The sequence below is a fragment of the Lutra lutra genome, chromosome 5, assembly GCF_902655055.1.
Source record: "Lutra lutra chromosome 5, mLutLut1.2, whole genome shotgun sequence".
In the NCBI taxonomy this organism is placed as follows: domain Eukaryota; kingdom Metazoa; phylum Chordata; class Mammalia; order Carnivora; family Mustelidae; genus Lutra; species Lutra lutra.
The window spans coordinates 76,734,798-76,759,425 of record NC_062282.1 but is presented as its reverse complement, the minus strand read 5'-3'; the positions used below and the strand labels follow the sequence as shown (position 1 = coordinate 76,759,425).

Here is a 24,628-nt window from a genome sequence, read left to right as displayed (position 1 = left end):
TAATTTGTACTAAGGGTAGAGGAGATCTGTGGGAAATAAATTGAGAGAAGTTGGAACCACATAACTAAGGTCTTTGAATACTATGCTAAGGAGTTTGGACCTTATCTGGCAGGCAGTGGAAATCACTAATGGTTATTGAGTAATAATAGTGGTAGTGAGACTGTTAATTTAGAAAGATTAACTCCGTAGCACTGAGTGGAATAGATGGCAGTTCAGTGATGTTTCAGCTGACAAGGTTGTTAAGAGAGCTCATGTTAACCAGGTAAGAAAATGAGAGCATGAACAAGGAGGTAGTGCTGGAAATAGGGAATATGAGGGAAGTTGTGAAAGTCTTAATTGTCAAATGACTGGGTATGTGGGAAGAAGAATAGTTGCATCAGAATTACTGTGTGACTAGGAGGATGGTGATTTGCTTGGGAATGGAGAGAAGAGATTGAGATTTAGGTGTGGAACATAGTTGAAGATGCTGGTAAGTACAGTGATGTATTGTGTCTTTGTAGATAGCTTTACAAAATGATTACTGTGCTGGGTATTCTCTTTTTGCCCCTCCTGGCCCACCCACCACCTTTCTCTTTCTTGTGTTCTTGGGAGCTTGATTCTTAAAGAACTACTTTTTTGGCTTCTCCTTTTTTGGTTTAGGCAGTGGGAGATACCAGCAGATCTTAAGAGTGAGAGAAAGACAAGGTGCATATATTTGTACCCCTGCTCCCCAAATACACATACTCCACAAACAGGTTTCCGGTGGCCACAACTCTGTTCCAATGGCCCTCTCTTACAGCTCTGGGTCTTTCCTGGTTCTGGTAAACACTCAGTCGTATAGCTGCTTCAGGCTTGCTGTTGCTGGTCCCAAGATGTTTGTCAAACATTGTTGATTTTCCTGTGCCCACACCCTTGTAAATAATTCCTTTTATTAATACCTCAATAACTCTGAGTGTGCCTTTATCTCTTCAGTGAAAAATTTTAAGTCCTTTCCCCATTTTCTTATGACTTGATCTCCCAGGCACCATCACCCTTGGAGAAGATATAGCTATTGTTGTAAGTTACTGTCCTGAATTTTCTCACATTGTTTGAATTTTAGTGTCTCCCTATTTCCTACTATGTTAGGTTAGATTTATGATTATTTTCCTTGATGATTCAGCTGAAAATAGAGCAGTGAACAAGAGCCAAAAATCCCTGCCCTCGGTAGAGCTTATATTTTAGTGGAGAGAGACAATGAAACATAATAAATTATATGGTGTGTTGGAAGATGATGAGTAAACGGTATGAAAAAATTACCTTGAGTAGGGAGTGCTGGGACGCCTGGGTGGCCCAGTCATTAAGCGTCTGCCTTCTGCTCAGGTCATGATCCCAGGGGTCCTGGGATCAAGCCTTGCTTTGGGCTCCTTGCTCAGTGGAGAGTCTACTTCCCTCTGCCTGCAGCTCCCTCTGCTTGTGCATGCGCTCTCTCTCGCTATCTCTCTCTGACAATAGATAAATAAGATTTCAAAAACCAAAAACAAAACGGAGTAGGGAGTGCTGTAAGGATGCTTGTGAAGAGAGTGCATTTTAAAATAGGGTCGTTTAGGTGGGTCTCTCAGAGAAAGTGACATTTGAGGAAAGACTTGAAGAAAAGGGGGAGTGAGCAGTGTAGATACATAGCGGAAGAGCATTCCAGTTAGAGGATTAGGAAAGCAGAAGCTCTGGGGTGGGATTGTGCTTGGTGTTTTTGAGGAAAAGTAAGTTGGTCATGGTGGCTGCAGATGGGGGAAGAGGAGGAAAGGAGTGGCTGATGAGGTCAGACGGGCCAGACCATGTAGGCACTTACAAGCTGTTGTAGGATTTTGGCTTTGACCACATGAATGGTGAACCATTTCAGGGTTTTGAACAGAAGAATGTTATTGTCTGCCTTGAAGTATAAAAGAGTCTCTGGCTTTGCATCTCTTAGTACAGAATTCCTGTTCCTTTGGTATAGTTGCTTCCAATGAGGGTTAATGAGGAAAGCAATGAGAGCATCTTGGCTGAAGGTATAAAAGACCCACAATTTCTTTAATTCTCTGTGTTTGTGTACCCCCTACATACATACACATATGAGACAGATTGATTCTTTTTGGCTGAAATCTTAATTGCTGCTGTGCTGTCTTCAGAGGGGCTGCCTACAAGATTGGCTCTTGTTGGGGCACCTGGATTTAGGTAGTGTTCTTAAATTAACGGAGAAGGGTGGTTCACTGTGTCTGAACTGTGTAGCAATCTGATTTATGCTAACCACCTTTTTTTCCTTCTGGGAGTCTGGAATTTTGATAAGTGCTAGGTAGTGGATATCTATAAAACATTGAGTATTGAGTCCTTGGGCAGAAATACCACAGAGGAGAGAGCATGGTAGGGAGAGAGCATAAAGAAGCTTATACATGAAGTCTTCCAGACTGCCTGTGTCTTTTTTTCTGTATGATTGGACTATGAATCCTTAACCATGTGACTTTTAAACTCTAGCTCTTAGTACAACACTTAGTGTTGAGTTCTGTGATTTCTTCTAGCTAGTCTCTCAATGTGGGTTGGTCTTGGGAATACCAGACAAAGCCAACTTTTTTTTTTTTTTTAAGTGTAATTAATTTAAGTGGAAAACATTGTGTTGTGGGTAGAAGGTGCAGTTTTGGAAAACTTATCACAAAGATCAGCCAGCCCTATGTTAAGTGGAGAGCTCTTCTGAGAAGTTTCTACTTTGTTCATTTCTTTTCTCTAAAAGCTCTAGGTCTTTTCATTATTGCATCTTCTAGCGGTTTTGAGCAGCTTCTGGCATTATTGAGTGTGGGGAGACTCCCTGCCATCATGTAAATTCTCTGTAAGCAAGTTTAAAATAAGAACTGCCTTCTATCAGTCTTTAAAATTATCTAAGTGAAAGAAATTGTTGACATAGGCGCCATAAATAATTCTTTAGGGATAAAAGAAATATAACTATTAGAAGCAGTAGCATCCCATGACAGATACAGTTATGTCAGTATGTTAGAAGGATCACCTTTTGTTTGCTTGTAAAGTCTCTGCAGTGAAATGTGTAGCAAGTTGGTCTGATTTAGTGACCTCATGTTACCATGAAGTTATTCTGTCCTGATCATGTAATAAGATTTTCATACAGGGAAGATGAGACTTGCGTCCCAAAAAGCAGATTGTGGCAAAAATGCCCATGTGACATATCTCTCCTCAATCTCGACTTTCTTTCTTTCTTTTTTTTTTTTTTAAGATTTTATTTATTTATTTGAGAGAGAGACAGTGAGAGAGAGCATGAGCAAGGAGAAGGTCAGAGGGAGAAGCAGACTCCACATGGAGCTGGGAGCCCGATGTGGGACTCGATCCTGGAACACCGGGATCATGACCTGAGCCGAAGACAGTCGTCCAACCAACTGAGCCACCCAGGCGTCCCTCGACTTTCTTTCTGACTTCAGAGTCACAGTGGTTGCCTTTAAATCTCTGGATCCAGGGGCGCCTGGGTGGCTCAGTGGGTTAAGCCGCTGCCTTCGGCTCAGGTCCTGTTCTCAGGGTCCTGGGATCGAGTCCCGCATCGGGTTCTCTGCTCGGCAGGGATCCTGCTTCCCTCTCTCTCTCTGCCTGCCTCTCCATCTACTTGTGATCTCTGTCAAATAAATAAATAAAATCTTTAAAAAAAAACTATAAATATTAAACATTAGGGAATGTTTACTAAATAGTGCTCTGTGAAAAGGTGAAATGTTAAAATCTGGTATCCATCAGCAGGTGAATGGATAAACAAAATGTAGCTTATGCATGCAGTGGAATATTACTTAGCCGTAAAAAAGAACGAGATTCCAATACATGTTACAATATGGGTGAAACTTGAAAACATTATCCTAAATGAGATAAGCCAGACACAGAAGGACAACTGAATGATTACACTTCTGTGAGGTCTCTAGAATAGGCAAATTGATGGAGACAAAAAGAAGGATGGAGATAACCAGGGGCTTGGGTGAGGAGGGAATGGAGAGTTACCATTTAAAGGAATTCCTTTGGGAATGATGAAGAAGTTCTGTAGATGGTTAGTGGTAATGGTTGCACAACACTGTGAATGTAAATGCACTGAACTGTGTGCTTATAATTGGTTAAAATAGTAAGTTTTATATGTATTCCACCACAATAAAAACTTATTATAAAGATATGTAATAACATATTATTGAATGTGGCATAATATGTAAGTATATTAATTCGGCAGGATTAAACTGATGTTTTATTTTTTAAATTTTAAATGAGGTCATGAGAAACAAATTAGTAGCAACTATTTACATTTATGAATACCTTTTTTAAAGCTCCACAGAATTACTCATCCACCTTTATTTCTGTTCCTCCTGTCTCCCCCAAACTGAAAGTTTTGTTCTCCTTCACTGAGTTCCCATAGTTCCTCTTTTTTACCTCTCTTAAACCTTTCTCTCTCTCTCTTTTTTTTTTTTTTAAACCGCTATTTATATGTCTTCATGTGTAATTTCCCCAAACCAGCTTGTAAGCTCTTCGGCCTTCTGTTCATGTAGGATTTATGTTGTAGCTCCCTGGCACACCCATTGCATCGACAGAGTTAGATAGTCAGTGAGGCTGAATTGTAGGAATGCAGTTGTAGAGAGTGATCACAATATTTGAACATACTCGCTCATGAGTTTTACATTATGTTAAGCGTGTCCCTGCCTCTGTTCTCTGTATCTGCTAGTTGTGCAGACCTGACCTCATTCACATACACATCACTGTATTCTTGATTTTGTCACTATGTTACATCTGTATTTTACCTTTTCATGTAAAAAAGCCCAGTTTTCTTTGTACCCAGAAAGGAAAGAACCAGAGAGGGGAGACAGGAGCAACAGTAAGAGCAGCTATAGGACAGCTACCTATGAAAAAGATATAAGTAGGAATTAATGCTTGTTCTTGAACACAATGTTCAGTGAAGGAGCATATTCTTCACCCCCGCCCCCTTTTAAGCCATTCCGGGTAGTAATTAGGTCTAGCTTTTGTTATGAAGGCATGCATGTATTTACCAGCAGAGGGCACCAGTTGCAGGTTGACGATTGGAGAGAGGAAGGAATTTTTAAAGATCCTGAAAGATGCGTGTTTGCCATCTTACTTACTGTGTGAAGCACCCTGCTTGCTGCTATAGTTGGTCTGGTTTTCCAAAGAAAACCTACTTACCCCTACTTTGGGGTCCAGTGGTGTGCCTCTAGGTTTCCTCAAGACCAGTGTTTGGTTAAGCCTGATTGGTAAGCTAAGGGACCAGAGGAGTCTAGAGTGAAAGACTCTGTAATAGTAAGTGTTTGCAAACTTTGGATACCAGCCTATATTAATATCTTTAGGAGGTTCAAATGCTGTTGTTCCCCATCTCCGGGTGAGGTGGAAGGGACATTAGGCCAGGCATCTGAGAATCTGGTTGCACATCCCACTTGGCTTCCTACTTGCCTGGGTGATCTTGAGCTAGTTGCTTTTTTTTCTCTCTCAGCCTCAGTTGGCTTATCTCTAAAATGAAGGTAGTTCCTGCTGTGTGCAGTAGTTAGTAGTGGGTTTTGAGATCAGGCAGACCTGAGTTCGAACCTATGGGGCCGTGGTCAAGTCATTTAACTCTCAGATCCTTTGTTTCCTCAGTTATATGTATGTATGTGTGTTCTGGTGGACTTATATTTATCTGATTATTTTTTAAAATAAAATATACCTGTTGATCTCCTTCACCCATTTCTCCTTCCCCCAACTCCTGGTTCTGACAATGACCAATCTGTTCTCTGTATTTAAGAGCTTACTTGTTTGTTTTTTTGGTTGTTTTTGTTTTTAGATTCACATGTAGGAGAGATCATACAGTATCTGTCTTTATGTGATTTATTTCACTTGTCATAATGCCCTTGAGGTCCACCAATGTTGTCACAAATGGCAAAATCTCATTTTTTATGGCTGAATAATATTCCATTATGTGTATATATGTATGTATACCAGAATTTCTTTTTTTTTTTTAAAGATTTTATTTATTTATTTGACAGATAGAGATCACAGGCAGGCAGAGAGGCAGGCAGAGAGAGAGAGAGAGAGGAGGAAGCAGGCTCCCTGCTGAGCAGAGAGCCCGATGCGGGGCTCGATCCCAGGACCCTGGGATCATGACCTGAGCCGAAGGCAGAGGCTTTAATCCACTGAGCCACCCAGGCGCCCCACCAGAATTTCTTTATGCACACATCCATTGATGGACACTTAGCAACACTTTCTGTACCTTGGCTGTTGTGAATAATGGTGCATTGAACATGGGGTTACAGATATGTAGATATCTTTTTGAGTTAGTGTTTCAATTTTCTTCAGGAGTAGAATTGGTGGATCATATGGTAGTTCAATTTTTGATTTTTTTGAGGAACATCCATACTGTTTGCCATAGTGTCTATACCAATTTACATTCCAACCAACAGTGAATAAGGGTTCCTTTTTCTCCACTTTCACCAACCCTTGTTATTTCTTGTCTTTTGATACTCGCCATCCTAACAGGAGTGAGGTGATATCTCATTATGATTTTGATTTGCATTTCCCTGATGATGAGTGATGTTGAGCATCTTTTCATGTACCCTTTGGGCTTTTGCATGCCTTCCTTAGAAAAATCCTTTTCAGATCCTCAGAATCCTCAAATTGGATTGTTAGTTTTTGTGCCATTGAGTTGTATGAATGCCTCCTTATTTTGGGTATTAGCCCCTAAAAAGATGATTTACAAATATTTTCTCTCATTCAGTAGGTTGCCTTTTTATTTTGTTGACTGTTTCCTTTGCTGTACAGAAGTATTTTATTATAGTGTAGTCACATTTATTTCTGCTATTGGTGTCATAGTTCTTTTTAAGATTTTATATATTAGAGAGAGAAAGAGAGAGAGTGTGTGTGTGCAGGGGGAGGGGCAGAGAGGAAGAAAGCGTATCTCAGGCAGATTCCATGCAGAGTCTGGAGCTTGAGGAGGGCTTGATTCCATAACCCTGAGGTCATGACCTGAGCCGAAATCAAGAGTTGGATGTTCAACCAACTGAGCCATCCAGATGCCTCTGGTGTTAGATTTTAAAAAAAATCATTGCCAACACCTGTATCAAGAATCTTACCTGTCATGTTGTCTTCCAGGAGTTTTATTATCTTAGGGGTTATGTTCAAGTTTTTAATCCATTTTGAGTTGATTTTTTGTGTATGGTGTCAGATACTTGTCCAGTTTTATTCTTTTGCATGTGGCTGTCCAGTTTTCTCTACACCATTTATCTAAGGGACTGTCCTTTTCCCCATTCTATATTCTTGACTCTTTGTTCTAAGTTAATTGACCATATATGCTTCAGTTTATTTCTGGGCCCTCTGTTCTGTAATGTTGGTTTATGTGTCTGTTTTTTGTTTTTGTTTTTTTTGCTTTTTTTTTTTTTTTGCCAATACCATATTGTTTTAATTGCTATAGCTTTTATAAGATAGTTTGAAATCAGGGAGCATGATGCTTCCACCTTTGTTCTGTCTTAAGATTACTTTGCCTACTTGGGATAGTTCCACACAAAATTTAGGATCATTTGTTATATTTCTTTGAGAAATGCCATTGGAATTTTCATAGGTATTGCATTGAATCTATAGATTGCTTTAGGTAGTATGGACATTTTAATGACATTAGTTCTTCTAATCGTTAGCCTAGAATATTTTTCCATTTTGTTGTCTTTTTTAAAATTGCTTTTGTTAATATCTTTTGGTTTTCAGTATATAGGCCTTTCACTTCCTTGGTTTAATTTATTCCTAGGTATTTCTTTTTAGATACAGTTGTAAATGGAATAGTTGTTTTTACTTCTCTTTCTGATAGTTCATTATTAGTATATAGAAATGCAATAGATTTTTGTATATTGATTTTTCTATCTGCAACTTTACTGAATTTGTTTGTTATAACAGAGGAAATCTTCCAAATGCATTTTATGAGGGCAGAATTACCCTGATACTAAAACCAGACAGGGATACCACAAGAAAATTAGAACATAGAGGAACATAGATGCAAAAATACTGAACAAAATATTAGGAAACTGAAGTCAACAATACATTAAAAGGATCATACATTGTGATAAGTGGGATTTGTTCCGGTTTGTAAACATAGATCAGTATCTGCAAATCAGTCAGTGTTAAATCCCACATCAACCAAATGAAGGATAAAAATTACATGATCATCTCAGTAGATGCAGAAAACACATTTGCCAAAATTCAATGTCCGTTTATGATAAAAACTCTCCACGAATTATGTATAGAAGAGATGTACCTAAACATGATAGAGGCCCATAAATGCCAAGCCCACAACTAACATCATACTGTGTGGTGAAAAGCTGAAAGCTTTTCCTCTAAGATCAGGAAGAAGACAAGGATGTCCACTCTCACCACTTTTATTCAGTATAGTACTGGAAGTCCTTGCCATAGCACTCAGACAAGAAAAAGAAATAAAAGGGATTGAAATTATGAAGGTAGAAGTAAAACTGTCACTATTTGCAGGTGAGATGGTATTATATATAGAAAACTCTAAAGCCTGTCAGTTTTTTGACAAAAAAACTGTAAACAAATTCAGGGGTGCCTGGGTGGCTTACTTAGTTGGTTAAGTGTCCACCTGTGGCTCAGGTCATGAACTTGGGGTCCTGGGATTGAGCCCCACATCAGGCTCTCTGCTTAGCTGGGAGTCTGCTTCTCCCTCTCGCTCTCCCTCTGTGCCCTCTCTCTCAAATAAATAAAATCTTTAAAAAAATAAACAAATTCAGTAAAGTTGCAAGGTATGAAATCCATCTACAAAAATCTCTTGTGTTTCTGTAGACCTCACATTTAAAACAGGGATAATGGCTCATTCTCATAGGTTTGCTGTGATGATTAAACAAGAAGGGTACCTATAAAGCCTTGAGTGCAGAGTCTGGTCCCAAGTAAATAGTCCATGGTTGGAAGTTGCTATTACTTTTCAAGGCATGTACTCTTTAAGTTAAAGGGGATGAGGGACATGAAACACATTGTAAGTTTTAAAGTGAGACGCAAGTGCCATGTGTGATTATCCTCTTAAAACTATGCGTTCTTCCACCTTCAGAGGAGGAGTCCTGAGGGAAGCCAGGTATTCCTTGGGATAAGGTGCTGTTCTGTTTACCTTTTGACTTCTCTGAGCTTCCAAGTTCCTTTTCAGTTTCTGCCTGGCTTTCTGGGGCAGCTCGAACAGCTTGAGGGGGAAATCTACTCCTTAGGTAGTCCAGAATCTCAGGGGAGGTTCTGGTGATACAGGTGTGGGTGGGCCTTAATTTAGCTCTGGTTTTGCTTAGTTCTTGGTGGTCTGTTGGTAGTGGGGATCATTGGCGATGTGGACATGGTTCCAGGGGAGGCCTGGGTCCAAGGTACCTTGGAAGACTTTCTTCTTGACCTGAGAGCCGAAGACTCGTGGAGCTGTAGTTTGGTAACATCAGCATAGGCCATGAAATGAACTGCTGCTAATGGTTCCTGGGCCTTCATTGCAGGCAGCGCTGTCTGCTGAGTCCTCTATATACTTTTCTTACTGAGACCTCAGGACACTTGAGGGTCAGTACTATTATTGTCTTCTTTTTGCACTTGAGGAAATTGAGACTTAAATAGTGTTTTGCCCAGAGTCATGTTTCTGGTAAGTACATTTGGATCCTGGTCTTTCTCATTCTGATGGTTTGAGCTCTATTCATTGTTCTAAGTGCATAAGGGTCACCTGTGAAGTTCATTGAAATTCTTGCTTCTTGGGCCCCAATTCTGTAGGTTTGAGGTTTTTTGTTTTGTTTTGTTTTCTGTAGTGTTTTTGTTTCCCCAGATTTATTGAGAGATACTTGATGTAAGATAAAATATACCCTTTTTAAGTGTCTGGTTTGATGAAACAGTAGTTGTGTACAGTCATCTAAGTATCCTTGCGGTCAAGATGTGAAACATTTCCATAACCCTAAGAAGTTTCACTGCCCTTTTTGACCTCCTGACGTGTACAGTTTTAGATGTCTAGGCAGATGGTTCTGATGTGCGGGGAGGTGTAGGGACCACTGTACTGTGTTATAGTGCCTGCAAATGTGAGAAACCGAATGCCTGAAAGGGAGGATAAAAGTGAGAAAAAAGTTACTTAAAAGAATGGCTGGCTTATCAAAAAGAATGAAATCTTGCCATTTGCAACAATGTGGATGGAACTAGAGGGTATTATGCTAAGCAAAATAAGTCAGTCAGAGAAAGACAACTGTCATATGATCTCATATGTGGAATTTAAGAAAACAGAGGATCATGGGGGAAGATTGGAAAAAATAAAACAAGATAAATTAGGGAGACAAACCCTAAGAGACTTTTTTTTTTTTTTTAAAGATTTTATTTATTTGACAGAGATCACACGTAGGCAGAGAGGCAGGCAGAGAGAGAGGAAAGCAGGCTCCCTGCTGAGCAGAGAGCCCAACGTGGATCCCAGGACCTTGGGACCATGACCTGAGCCGAAAGGAGAGGCTTTAACCCACTGAGTCACCCAGGCACCCCAGAGACTCTTGATCTTAGGAAACAAACTGAGGGTTGCTGGAGGGGAGGGGAGTGGGGGATGGAGTTAACTGGGTGATGGATTGAGCATTGGGTGTTACATGCAGCTGATGACTCAATGACCTCTACCTCTAAAACCAGCACATTATATGTTAATTAATTGAATTTAAATTAAAAAAAAAGGAAGTGTTGGCTTTACTGTCTCTAGATAATCTATTCTCTTCTGGCTCCTTGGGGAGAGATGGAGTGTGGAGAAAAGAATTTGGTAGACCAAACTGGATAGACCAGTTAAAAGCAAAAACAAAAGCAAAAACCAGTTTCTTTTCCTAACATGGTTTCTTCCTGAGCCACATAAAGCTGAAGAATTCTGTACCAGCTTGGTGTGCATGGCTGGTAGATTGCTTTGGGATGGAGAGTTGGAGCCACTAGGTACTTTTGGTAAGCTGTGGAAGAAGCCTTGGGTGTGGGAAGGAGGGCTGGGAAGTGGAAACTGACACCACTGCTGTCAGTCCAAGGATGGGGCTTCTTCCTCCGCAGACCCCACTCTACTTCTGTTGATTTTCTTCTGCTGTAAGAATCCAATAGCATCTCATGTTCATCTGAAGTTCAGTCAGACAAATTAGCCCAAAGCAAATGAGTTCAGGCTGTGGCCCAGAGAACATTTGGATAATAAAGTAGAAAATATAAAATATGGCTCTGAAATTAGAGAGGATGAGGGTGGGAACTTTGCCTGAGGAATCTGCAGACTTTGATTCTTGACTCAACTGTGCCCCTGGTTTTGGTAGGTGACCTTATCTAAGTGTTTTCTGTTCGTGTGCCTCCATGGATAGAGTGAGTGGTTAATAAAACATGTAGGTGGTAGTGGTATGTTTTCAGCACAGACATAGTGACATCGGTTAGCACAGCAAAAGTAGGTTGCGAAGGAAATGCTATAAAATGTTTATACTGGCTGTCAAATAAAATCTGTATATCCTCAGCCTCAAGTATTTCCTATTCTGACCTCCTTTTTCTTTTCTCTCTGGTTTGTTAGATGTGACATTTCCCCCCTTTCCTGTATGGTGAAGTGGTGAATGAAGGTATAAAGTCATAAAAGAGAGACTTATCCTATTCTCATGTCCCTTTTACGAATCACTCAGTTGCCTTCCTGGTGGATGCCTGCACTCTGGCATGGATTCTGGGATTCAGTTTCCTTATTTGTGGTGTTCAGCTTCTCCTGATCCCTGTGATTCACCTCAAGAGGAAGTATCTGGAGCAGAGCCATAAGGCTGATTAGAGGAGGAAGGGATGGATGGAGAAAGATACGAGGGGTATTGTTGTGGAGAAGAAGTGATCTGGGGCCGGAGGGTGTAAATAAAATAACCCAGACCTCTTCTCATTTGAGAGTTTGGGGAGTGCCCCCATCTCAGAGGACTCTGAGTTGTCTGTAGGAGGTGATTTTTGAGCATAACATCTTACCGTTTTGAATTCAGGAGGCTATAAAGATTCAGTGACTCCTAGTTTCTGGCACCTCAGTGTTCCCCCACCCCCTGTTCCACTGTTTCAAGGCTTTGTAGCAGTGAATTTAGTGAATTAACAGAAATTTAACAGGTCCAAATTCTAAAAATCATAGATTTCATGATCATCTCTCCTACTTTCACATTATGTTATCCTCCCTGAAGCCCCCTACAAAATATTAGAGGCCAGTAAAAACTACTTTATAAGCATTCTTATAGATTAATAAGAAAAACAGAGCATTTAAGACATTTTCAGAATCATGTGATTTTTGGAGCTGAAAGGAACTCTGGACCGATCCTATGTTAGGGATGAAGGGCTGAGGTTCTGAGTAGGAATAATACTTGCTACAAATCACTCAGCTAGCCAGGGGTAGTACACATCCTGAAAATCCCAGGTGTGACATGGATGGTTTGAGAATAGAGATGCTCATGTATGATTTTTGAGGCATTAAACAAGTTTTTGAACCCATTTCTATGGCTAACCAATCGATCACCAGGGACTGATGGCTTCAGTTTCCTCTAAGCCTCTAGGCTATGGATAGGAGACACAGACTGGCCTTGTGCCTTCCCAAGATGGTATTTTAGAGTTAAGTCTAAATCGAGGCTCAGCAGCTGGAGATTACAGGGTATGAGAGATCTCTGGCTGGAGATGAGGGTTCATTGGGAGACTTACTAGTTGGAGCCACAGCTGAAGTTAAAATTTCAGTGCTTTAGGAAGGTATTTTAAGGCCGTGCTATGAAATTTGTGGTCTTTCAGTATGGCGTAGGGAAATCACTGTGTGCAGTGTTCATTGTCATGGCTTTGCTGCGGTAGTCTTTGGCCCCTTGAGGCAAAAGACAGTTTGTTTCACTTTCACCTCTGTCTCCTGTTCTCTTTATGAAATTTCTCTCAGCATCCTCAGTTATATCAGGCTCTTTGCCCCTAACTTCTCTCCATCTGTCAGACTCTCAGAGCTACTGTAGATTTTGTGAGGAGGAATTGGAACGTGAGCTATGACCTACAAGCCAATTTCCCCAGGTGGATAAACTCCACTACAGGCCACAGAGGGGCCTCCTCATTCCAGTAATCTGGCCCGGTTGACGGACTTGTAGCCTGTGGGGGCTGGGGAGGGGGCGGGGGCCAGTATTTCTTGGGCCGTTAAGGAACTGCCTGAACCTTCGAAGTGCAGGCACAGGAGGCGGGAGCCCCTGGGGTGGGCTAGTCGCCTGTGCTGGGGATGCCTGGGCAGATGTGGAAGCAGCTGGAAAGGTGGCACCGCACTTGGATCGCTGGAGCCGCGCTGTTCCTAGGAGACGGAGGAGCAGCAAGCCTGCGGGGGAGGGGGAGCAAGTGGGTTGCTGCTTTTAGCAGCTGAAAGGGCTGCAGGGAGCTCTGGGTAAGACATTTTCTGCTGCTGCCGCTGCTTCTGCGGTAGAAGCTGCTGGGAGTAAGTCAGAGGAAGGAGGATCGAGAGGGAGGAGGCTTCGTTTGCAGCCATGCTGAATCACTGTTGCTGATCAGATCTCCTGTTGGTTGGCGGGGAGAACGGAGAACGGAGAACAGAGCTACGATCTCCGGGTGCATGCACAGTTCAGCGGCTGCCACCCCAACTGGGCCTCGCACAATGGACGGTGAAAGGTATGTATGGAATAAGTGTGTGTTGTGGTATGTGTGTGCGCGTGTGAACGTGTGCTTGTGGTGCAGCTACCAGCTTTTATATCTGCATTGGCGAGGCAGGGTCGGAAGACCTGGACACTGATGGATCCCTGTGGGCGGCAGAGTCAGAGGAGGGAGCCCCTTTTTCCAGAGATCTGGCTTCTGCAAAGGCAGGTCTGGGTGTGCTGGGCAGTGGAGCCCCCTGAAAGAAGGGAATTCCTGGCTGTTGTTTGGGGATAGTTTTAGCAGGGGCTGAATCAGGATTTCTCAGGCTGTTTCAAGGAGGCGTTTCCCTTTCTTGGCTACTTTCCGGGGGGTGGTTTTTCTTTGGTGAGGGGTTTCTGATGTCACAGCAGGGTTGGCCTGGCAGGGACTGCTTACATTTTCACACCAAAGTGCTCAAATCTTAAGCGTGCCATGCTCTTGTCTATCCTAAAAGGATATATGTGTGTGTGCGTGTGTGTGTGTGTGTATGCCTGTATACACACACAAGTTCAAATAAGAAGGAGAGAAACCCATTCAGATGACACTTGCTCTGAACTGACTCTCATTTTCATTGAAAAGTTTATGAATGATACTGGAATGTATGCTCTAGAGGAACTCTTGCTCTTTCTATCAGGAATTGCTTATGACATAGGAAATCCACCGAAGGGAATTGAAGTACTTCTGTTGAGCTGGATCTAACTAGCAAGAGTTTATTTTCTGGCAGGCACATGCATGTACGTTTTAAACTATTATCCGAGGACCTGATTCTTTCATTTCGGAGGTGCTCAATGCAGTGAGGGGGCGGGTCATTCCTCTGTGCAAAAACGTCTCCTCCTGCCCTGTCAGCCTCTTCGTTCTGTGGGTCTGCGGCTGGTGAAGAGCTCGAGGCTTGCCATTTTCCTTGGGGGGGGGGGGGGGTGACGGCAGGAGGCCTTAGGCAGGGAGGGGTGAGGTGTGGCCCTGCACCACAGAGGGGAGGGCTGCTGCTCTGAGTTGTCGGTTTGATGCAGATGAAAACTGGCAGGTGAAATGATAACCGGTTCGCCTAACTCAGCACTGGAGAGGACCTCAGTAAACACTTTCCTTTGCCCATACTGGCTTGACGTCTGCATCCTATGCGGCAGGGAGATGCCATTAACATCTCTAGACCCTGTTAGAATTGGCGTGGTGGTGGGGTGTCTTCCAGTCTGAAGAGGCCCCAGACACTGCGTTACTTGCTGTGACTGCCACAGGATGATCTGGGACTTTTAGTGTGAATGTGCTGCTGATGCAGCTTCTGCTTCCGTGCTGTCTGCAACAGGAGCTTAGATGTTGGACTCCATGGGGCCTACTGGGCAGCAGAGCATCTTGGGGCCTATCTCCTAGGCTGGGTGCCGAGGTGGGTGGTGTCCTCACCTTCTGTGGGTCTGATACCTAGCAGAAGGGCAGGGGTGATGTGAATGGCGCTTTAGGAATTCTGGATCAGGCCGATTTGCTTTACTGGTGGCAAGTGGGGCCTGAGAGGTCCTTGTGAGTTGAGCCGCAGCAGATCAAAGTACTGCTTCCTGAGCATTTTGGGGCATCTGCTGTGTTCCTGCCCTCTTCTCAGAAATATAATGATCCTTTGCTCTCTAGGAGATCTCTTGTTCTTCGATACTCTGGTGCCTTTCTGCTGGGATGGCTGATGTCCTGGCCTTTAAAACCCCTGAATTTTGTTTTTCCCCTACCAGAAACAGAGAATAGGCAAGAAATCCAAACTGAGCAGCGTCCAGTGTTCACCACGTCACCCATCTCAGTACCTTTTGTTCCCAGCTTACCACGTCAGACATTCACGTCTTCTGAAATCTGGCCCCGTCTGCATTCCCTCTGCTCACCTATACCCTCGCTGGGCGATGTTTTTGGTCTCTTTTGTGACCATACGTCCTGTATACTGCTCCATCTAGTCCCAGATCCTTCATTCCCAGAGTTCCTTTTACCTGGAATGCCTTTCCCTTCTTCTTTTCTGAAAGTTAGCCATCTAACAAGGCTGTTTTGAATCCCTACTTTGTGTTGATAACCTCAGCTTTTCTAGTTCGAGGTGATGTTCTTCTGAATTCTAGTCTCCAGTTTGTAGCCATAGTTGGATACTGAATCATGCCCCCTCCCACCCCCCGATGTTTTTCTGATTTTGTTTTGTATATCTTTCCAGTCCCCAAACTCAGAGATGGGTCCTGGAAGGTAAGGAGCATGCCCATACCTCTGCATACTCCTCACTCATTGCTGTGTGCTGCGTGCGGAGTAGGTGCTGCATAATTATTTGGCAATTAGCTGATAACTTTTGCTGGAAAGTCTGATAACTAAGAAGAAAGTTGGTCAGAGAGGAGATTGAAACCTTCGGCCAGTAGGTTCGTCTCTGGCTACTGGCCTTATTATCTCAGCACGGGTCATTGACCTGGTGGAATGCTTTGTAGGCGGAGAACAGGGGAAGCGGCCTTGTTTTACAAGTTCCCTGGGAAACCCAGGGCCCAAGAAGCCGAGTGACTGGCCTAGGATCACATGCCAAACCTCCAGCGACTGGAGGAATCCTGAATCTGTGCTTGGTCCACGCTTAACCTGCTGCAGCTTAATTGGGGCTGTTTTTAAGCATTAACATTTTTTCAGCCAAGGGATTTTTAATGAACAGTTTCTTTCTTTGCCACAAGGGTATGAAAATAACTTCTCCCTTAAATGACTCTTAATCGAAAGCATGGGATTTAGAGTAACATAGACTTTGCCGTGAATCTGCTTCGTAAACCATGTGACCTTGAGTGTGTCACTTTTTTTTTTTTTTTTCACAAATAATTCTTCTCTTTGGTATAAAGGGAGTAATAACAGTATCTGTACCTCGCTGAATTGGTGTCATGATCAAATGAGATAATGCATAGAAAGCACCTAGTAAAATTTTTGTGGCACAGACTGAGTTCTAGGTAAACGGTACTTGTTACCCCTCGTGTTCATCTATTGCCCTGTTGTACCCCATGACTCGTGCTGGGATTCTAACTGAGGCTTATTTTAAAGACTTTCTATATTTACCATCTGAAGCAGACTACGTGGGACTTTTCCCATGAGAGAATTGGGGAGGGCTCGTCAGGCCATTCTCTTGCTTCTACCTGAGCCATCCATCTCCTCATAGTGAGATACCACACAGGGCTTGGCATTTCCTCTGCCAGGGTTCCCTGACACCTACCTTAATCCTCCTTTTTACAGACATCCTGAGGCATCTGGATGCCTTGGTGGTTCGAAATCACGAACTGGATACGCTTTTGTTCAGCCAGAGTGTCAAGAAGGACCTATGAATTTGCACTCACCTTTGCCATGTCCCCCAAGCTGTCCTGATCTCTAAAGAACCTGCTGATGCTAAGATTGCCATCAGCCTTTGTGAAAAATCAGCGGAATATGGCTCTGCTTTCTGTTTTGTGAAGAAGAAGGGTCTCTGGCTCTCAGCCACTCCAGTGATAAATTGTGTGTGTGTATCGGCCTGTGTGTTTGTAGAGCAGATAGTGAAAATGGCAATTGCTCTTGCAATTAAGATTATATTTCAGTTTTGGAAAACAGCCTTGTGAGCTAAGTAGCCTTATTTATACTCCAGACATGGATGGTGGTGATAGTTGCACAACAGCGTGAATGTACTTAATGCTGCTGAACCACAAACTCAAAAGTGGCTAAAGTGGAAAATGTCATGTTAAGTATATTGCCACAATTAAAAAATTTTTTTTTCTAGGGGCGCCTGGCTGGGTCAGTCGATAGAGCATGCAACTCTTGATCTTGGGGTTGTGAGTTTGAGCCCCACGTGGCATGTAGAAATTACTTAAAAATAAAATCTTTTTTTTTTTTTAAGATTTTATTTATTTGGCAGAAAGAAAACACAAGCAGGGGGAACAGGATCGGAGGAGGGAGAAGCAGACTCCCTGCTGAGCAGGGAGCCCAAGGACCAAGCCCAGGACCCTGGGATCATGACCTGAGGTGAAGGCAGATGCTTAATTGACTGAGCCACCCAGGTGCCCCTAAAAATAAAATCTTAAAAAAAATTTTTTTTCTAGGCACAGTGTCTGGCATATCTGCAAGATTTGTGGAGAGTAACAATTGTAGGAAGAAGCATCATAAAAAGGGGAAGTTGTCCATTTTTCTTAAAATTATTGTTTCCTTCACCAGAAGCAATGGGGTGTACCTGCTTGAGAGGATCACCATGTGTCTAGCACTGTCACATGATTTGGTGGGAGCAATTCTCAGGAGAATGGCTCATTCTTACTAAGGAGAACTTGTTCTGGACTTCAGGAGCTTCAGAGCCAGAAGAGATTTTTTTTCACCCTTGATCGATGAAGAGAAAGATCATATTTCTTGAGAAGACATGACTTAGCTGATATTCTCTAAATGCTGAGGTTTGCACTCCAGATAAAATGCTAGCAAGACCCAGGCAAGAGCCAGTATTGAGCACTCTCGCCTTTTCTCTCTTCCATGGTATGTCCTTAAGTCCTCTCCCATCCCTAGTAGTCATGGTTAGAAACTTTTGTAGACATTTTTGGACATCACTGCTGCCTGAAGCAGATGTGCCTTTCAGCCATGATAATTGAAACCAAATTTTCCATTTTGGAAATATTTATTGGTGAAGTAAGGTTTGTTTTTGTTTTTGTTTTTGTTTTTAACTGCAAAAAACAAAGTCAGTGAAGCCGCTTGATTTCCCCATACCCAGATTTGGGTTTTCAGGATTTTGCTTGCTAAGTTTTAGATTGTTCAGACAGAGGCAGGCAAGCATATTTTGGGGTAAGTTTTCTAAAGCAAGTGCTTTATTTGATGAAATTTGCCATTGTAGAAGTGACCTAATTCTTTTCAGTTGCTGGATGAACCCTAAAACTAGGTTAGACTGAAAAGAGCATTAATAAGTGATAATGAAAAATAACTTTAACATACTTTATTCTTTGACTTTTTCCTGTTAAATAAGTTCAGTTGTTCTTAAGCTAGAAATCTGTAACTTTGAGGATTTCAATTCCCCTGGACTTTTCTTTTTAACTTACGAAAGTCTGTCATAGCCTCTGTCAAAACCACATGTGTTGGAAGAGCTCAGCTCTCCTGTTCAAGCTGAGTAGAAGCTTGGCTCCCAAAATGCCACATAACAAGGGGTGTTTTTCTCTTAGTCTTACTCTCTCTTTGTCTCCTTCTGACAAGTGTTTCTGTTATGTTTTGCATTTTTACACAGCCCATGTGAGAGACATCACCACCCCCTGCCCCCGCCTGAACTGCCACTCCTGCCCTGGGTTTTGAAGGAAACTGCCTATGAATTGGGCTCTTAGGAATGTGATTAGCAACATATAGATATTCTTCAGCTGGTTTAGCAAGGATCACATAGTAGGAAGGGCAGCAGCTGCTCACCAGTTTGACGAATCAGGATGGACTTATGTGAGGATTCCAAGTTCACTACCGTTAATGATACCAACTCTAATACAGACTGTAGTTTCCCTGCAGTCAGTGGAGGGAAGTAGTGCCATGTCACAGGTCCTACAGGGTTTAGTCCTTTTCATTTGGCTTGGTTGGGCTACATAGTGAAGAATCTCAGAGAGTGCGGCATAGATTGAGCTCGCTCAGCCAGATAGGCTATGGACATTGTCCCAAATCAATGAACATTGCTGTTAAGGACATAGGCCTTGGAGTTGCATAGACCTGGGTTTGAGTGTTAATTCTCCACTTAGTAATTATGTAGGACTTTGAGACAAGTTTTATCTCAGGGCTTATGGAGATAATAGGGCTTTTTTTTTTAATAGATTCTATTAATTTATTTGAGAGAGAGAGAACACAAGCAGGGAGAGCAGCAAGCAGAGAAAAGGCTCTGCAGGGAGCCCAATGTGGGGGTCGATCCCAGGACCCTGGCCTGAGCAAAAGCAGACACTTAACCAACTGAGCCACCCAGGTGCCCCAAGGGCTGTTCTGAAGATAAAACGAGATCATGGAGGCAAAGTGCTTTACCATATTATCCGCTTTCAGTAAATGCTGTTATTAATTGTTAGCCAGGAGCTACAGCTTACAATATACATCTTCCATGCGTCTGCGTGGGCTATTGCAGAGGCTCAGCCTGATGCTGTGAACAGAGGCAGCACCACTGAAAGAGTATGGAGAATAATAGGGCTTTATAGCGGCCCATGTGTAGGTGGTGGTTCTTGATGACAGGACTGCACCATCAAGTCCTGAATCCTGCTGCCTGGATGTCTTCAAGTGACAGGTCCTTTACTAGCCCAGAGGTGGAAATTCAGATTTGGTCATTTTGGCATTGATCTTTAGGACTGGGGTAACTGCTAGATCTGTAGATGGCCCAGAGCCCTGTTGGTACAGAAACCCCGTTTCATCACTGTCCCACTGCTGCCCAGACTTGGAGACGCAGAGTCATGCTGATGAACTCTCCATGAGAACTGAAAGTACAGCAGTCAGAATGGCACCTGATTAATTTGCAGTGAAGACAGCTATTGTAAGGATGTTCCTGAGCACCTGCTACTGCCTCCTTGCTTCCTTCCTGAAGGAAGGAGGACCAAATTGATCAAAGGCTGCATAGTGAGCTAGCGACTGAGTTATGGCATTCAGATGTTTACAGGCTTCAAGCTTTAAAACATGCATCTGACCGGAGGCTGAACCAGCTCGGACCATGATGATTAAATCATTTCTTTCCTAGATAGTGTGTGATGAGCTGGATGGGGGGCTTCCTCCGTCTCGTTCTTGTTTTTCAGTTTCCCTTTCTAAATGACTCTTTGTTGGGGGTTAGCACTTTGACATAATCTTACTCTGACTCAGAGCTGTTCTGCCTTCTTTAGGTGACTTTGCCTCTCTTTATTCTCTCTCCTGTTGCTTGAACATAATGTGCTTGGACTCTTTTTATGTGGCCCAGTGTCAGCCCACACTCTCTGACCTTCCTTTGCGTTTCTTGAAGACTTGGAATGCAGTTCCTAATGCTCAGCTCAGCAGCATTTCTCGGTCTCCCCTTTCCCACACACTCTCTCATACCCTGGATCCTCTGGAGCTTCTCATTTGGCAGATCCCCCAAATTCCCTGCACAGTCAGTGGCTTAGAGGCTTTCCATCTCCTGCCCTGCTAGCATGCTTTCTGTAGCAGTGTCCTCTCTTTTCTATTCCTTGCATGAATTTTCCTCAGCAATGGAAGAGCCTAAGAACTGATACTGTAAGTAACCACCTACCTTCCTTCTTTCCTCCCTTCCTTCTATCCCTCCTCTTCCTTCCTTCCCCTCCCCTTCCCTCCCTTCCTCTCTCCCTTCTTTCCTTCCTTCCTTCCTCTCTCCCTGCATCCTCTTCATTCCATATCACTAATGCAGGGGACTAGACCAGCTAAGAAAGAACCCCCCCCTTCTATGGGAGTACAAAGAGGGGAAATTGAGAGGGACAAAGCCATAATTATTTTAATGAGGTGAAGCAGGAAAGATTGGAATAGTTGGTAGTTACATCTTATTTACTTACCTATCCAATCATTTACTCAGTGATTGTTTATTGAGCACCTGTCATGTGCCAGAGGCTCAGAATACAGAGGAAAATAAGACACCATCCTGGTTGTCATGGAGCTCAAAGTCTAGGGTTGGCAGTGGTATGCTGGAGCCAGCACTCACCATTTATAAGGGCTGCTTATTAAATTGTCAGGAATTTTGTGAGTCATTCTAAGTATATCCTTTATTAAAAATAAATTTGATAACTTAAGAATAAATTATAAACAAGTATAATGAATACCCCAAACTCATCTCTTCCTAGTTATTTTACTATGGTCTATGCCTTTTAGATTATGTCTCTTGTGTCTCTGTGGTGGAAATACTGCATTGTGGTATAATGGTGTGGTGTTATCCATCTCTTTCACATGTTCAGTAAGATCATGTTGGTAGCTTGATATCTGCCATGGTGGGAGTATTGACACTATAGAAATTGGCAAATGTTACAAACCAGGGCTCTCTTCCTGGCAACTAACTGTTAAACACGTCCCAGCAACGTGCTATGTGGGAGAGACAGAAAAGTAAGAGGTAATTACAGTTACGTGGAGGAAAGCACTGAGTACTGTGGGAACACAGAAGGGAAATTAATCTAGTGGGTAGTGGAGGGTGATAGGGAAGACTTCCAGCGAGAGGCTAAGAATGAGTAGGGTAGGGCAAAGGAGCCTGGTATATTTAGACAGGTGCAAATATTTTAGGAGTATGGTAGCAAGAAGTCTTCAGGGCAATGATAGAGTTCTGAAGGGCCAGGCTAGGTCTCTGAGATTTATTCTGAACCCAGTGAAGAACCAGTGGGAGGTTTCACATAGAACATCCCTTGCTCACACTGACATTCTGTAAAGGTCACTCTTGAGTCAGGGAGCAGTTTATCTTAGTGAGGCAGGCAAGGGATCATGATGGCCTGGCTGACATTGTGGTAGCAGTGACTCTGAGAAGGTAATGGAGTGGAGATAGATTAAAGGAGCACTTGGGACTGTAAGTGAGGGGTGTGAGAGAGAGAGGGAAGAGGTTATCAAGGATGACATCCCAGTCTCTGCCTTGAATAGGTGAGTGTGTGGTTCGTTTTACCTCTGAGTACAAAAAGAAGAGTAGCCTTGAGGAAGAGTAGGGAGGGTAGAGAGCCTCATTTTGGATAGGGTGAGTATGAGTTACTGTGCAAATTGTGAGGGATTTAAGGCAGACGTTGGATATGTGGATCTGGATGGTAGAGGACAAGGGTGGGCTGGAGAAAAGGCTGTAGGAGGTGGTGTGGTAAGAGGGCCTACCATTTAGAACTTAGATATTTTTATAACTTCTCTAATTAATATTTTATGTGTATTGACTTATAGTTTAACTCTGAAAACCAACCCCACTTGTACTTTTTAAAATAATTAGCCTTGGAGCCATTGGTTGGGGCAAATTCTTCCACTCTGCTCTGCTGTCCATCACTTGTAAGGACAAGTGCAGGGTTTTCAAGTCAGAATTCATTGATGACAAATAAATAATGAGGGCCTTCTGTGGGAGGGAGACCTATACCTATACCAGCCATCTCTAGAATCATGAACTGAGCACACTGGGGCCTTGAGAGAATGGGAATGGGCTATCTCTGGGGGCTAACTAATGATGATCTGGCACAGATGGAAGAAGAAAAATTTAGGGGAGGGAATGGTGGTATCTAGTAACTCTTCCTGAGCATGTGACCCTAGAATGAGGCACATGTGTGCCTCTGCATATATGTACATGCAGGAGGGTGTAGGCTGGGGTGAATAGCTTGGGCAGATTCAAGTCAGACACCTGAGCTTAGCTTCCAGCCTTGCAATTTATTATCTGTGTGATCTTGTACAAGATTCTTAACTTCTCTGAGCAGTCAGCCCCTTTCTTTACTCACTTTCCTGCTCCTTGGAAGGTCAGTGAGTTGCCAAAAAGCTTGTACCTTCTAGAAACAAGGGATCCAGAGTGTATTCCAGACTTGCCATGTTATCACAGAGCTGCAGAGCAGGGGAAGAAAGAGACCTTAGGATCTTTCTGATGTCAACCCTTGCCCCTGTATTAAAGGTAGAAAGAGCTCTGGATAGAGCGAGGAGACCAGATGTTCATTTCCTAACCATCCCAGTGGTCAGGCTGGCTTTGGTATGAATTGCTTTTGTTGCACTTTAATACTTTGAATAGGCATTCTGTGTTTGAGACTTTTTAGTAAACACAACACCATTAACCAGGCTACATCATTATTAGACCATTTTGACAGGCCAGAAAGTGCAAAGAGCAATGCAACAGGAAGAGAAAGCCTTCCTGTTCACTGGTCAGGCTGGAGTTTGTTGTCAGTGCTTCCAAGATGGTCCTATTCCATATATGTGAAATAGAACTAATAATGTCTGTCCACTGGGCTTTTAGGAGCTCAAATTAGTTCCTCGTCAAAAACCTTCAGTCATTCTTTAATCAGTACCAAATTACATATTTTTTCTGTTGGCTTTTAAGTTGCTTTACAATTTGAAGACAGCATTTATAATGAATATTTGTGACGTCTTTTTGCAATTTCTAGATTTATCCCAGGAATACAAGTATGGTTTAGTTTTAGAAAATATATTAGTATCATTTACCCCATTAAAAGATTAAAGTGGAAAGGATGACTGGATGGCCCGGTCAGTTAAGTGTTTGTCTTCAGCTCAGGTTGTGATCCCTCCTGGGATTGAGTTCCACATTGGGTTCCTTGCTCAGTGGGGAGCCTGCTCCTCCATCTGCCTGTTGCTCCTCCTGCTTGAGCGTGTCCTCTCTTTCTCTCTGACAAATAAGTAAAATCTTAAAAAAAAAGATTAAAGGGAAAAATCCATGTGATCAGGTCATTAGATTCACAGAAATATTTGATAAAATTCAGTATAACTTTATGATTAAAAAGCAATAAAATACAAGGAATTTTCTTAATTTGATTAAGGTCATCTGTAAAAATCCTACAACAAACATGCACAATGGGGAAACATTAGAAACACCATCTGTAAAATCAGGAAGATGATAAGAGTATTTGTTAGCACACTTTCTGTTCAACATTGTGTGGCCATCCTAGCAGCATAAAATTTCTTAAAAAAAAAAAAAATTAGAGGCCTAAACATTGGAAAGGAGGGGAAAAAACCCCCTCTATATATGCAGGTTAATAGGATTGCTTACATAGAATACTTTATTGACTCTTCAGACAAATAAAGAAATAAGAACATTTGATAAGGCAGCTGGATAGTAATTTGCAAAAATCAATTGCATTTTATAAACTGTAACAGTCAGAAAATACAGTTCAAAAAAGCACCATTGCTATTGTTAAAAAACAACAAAAATCTTAGAGTACTTAATAACTTTAATAAAAAATGTGTGTAAGGTCGTCATAGAAAAATATAAAGGTTTGACATTAAAGAAGATTAAATAAATGGAGACAGATATTACATGTTCATGATTGGAAGACATAATATCAGAAAGTATCAGTTCTGTCCTAATTGATCTATAAATTCAGTGTGGTTTCCATCAATATCCTATGAGTCATTCATAGAGCTTAACAAACTGATACTAAAATTTGGGTGAAAGAGTAAAGAAACTGGAATAGTGAGGACACATTTGAAGCGTAAT

The 24,628-nt window shown here is 42.4% G+C and overlaps 1 protein-coding gene across 9 annotated transcripts in view; it reads left to right on the top strand.

Annotated features, from left to right (window-relative positions):
• Positions 1-24,628, top strand: part of KLHL3 (kelch like family member 3) — a 302,089-nt gene that overhangs the window by 169,589 nt on the left and 107,872 nt on the right. For 3 of the 9 annotated variants that reach the window (XM_047729686.1, XM_047729685.1, XM_047729683.1), the window contains one exon: positions 13,459-13,575. The exons of 4 other annotated variants lie outside the window; for them this stretch is intronic. In XM_047729686.1, the coding sequence (XP_047585642.1) occupies positions 13,520-13,575 (56 nt within the window). In that variant the 5' untranslated portion in view covers positions 13,459-13,519. Of the gene's footprint in view, positions 1-13,458; positions 13,576-15,759; positions 15,775-17,987; positions 18,034-24,628 lie in introns of those variants that run through there. 2 more of the 9 variants (XM_047729687.1, XM_047729688.1) reach the window with 2 other exon arrangements.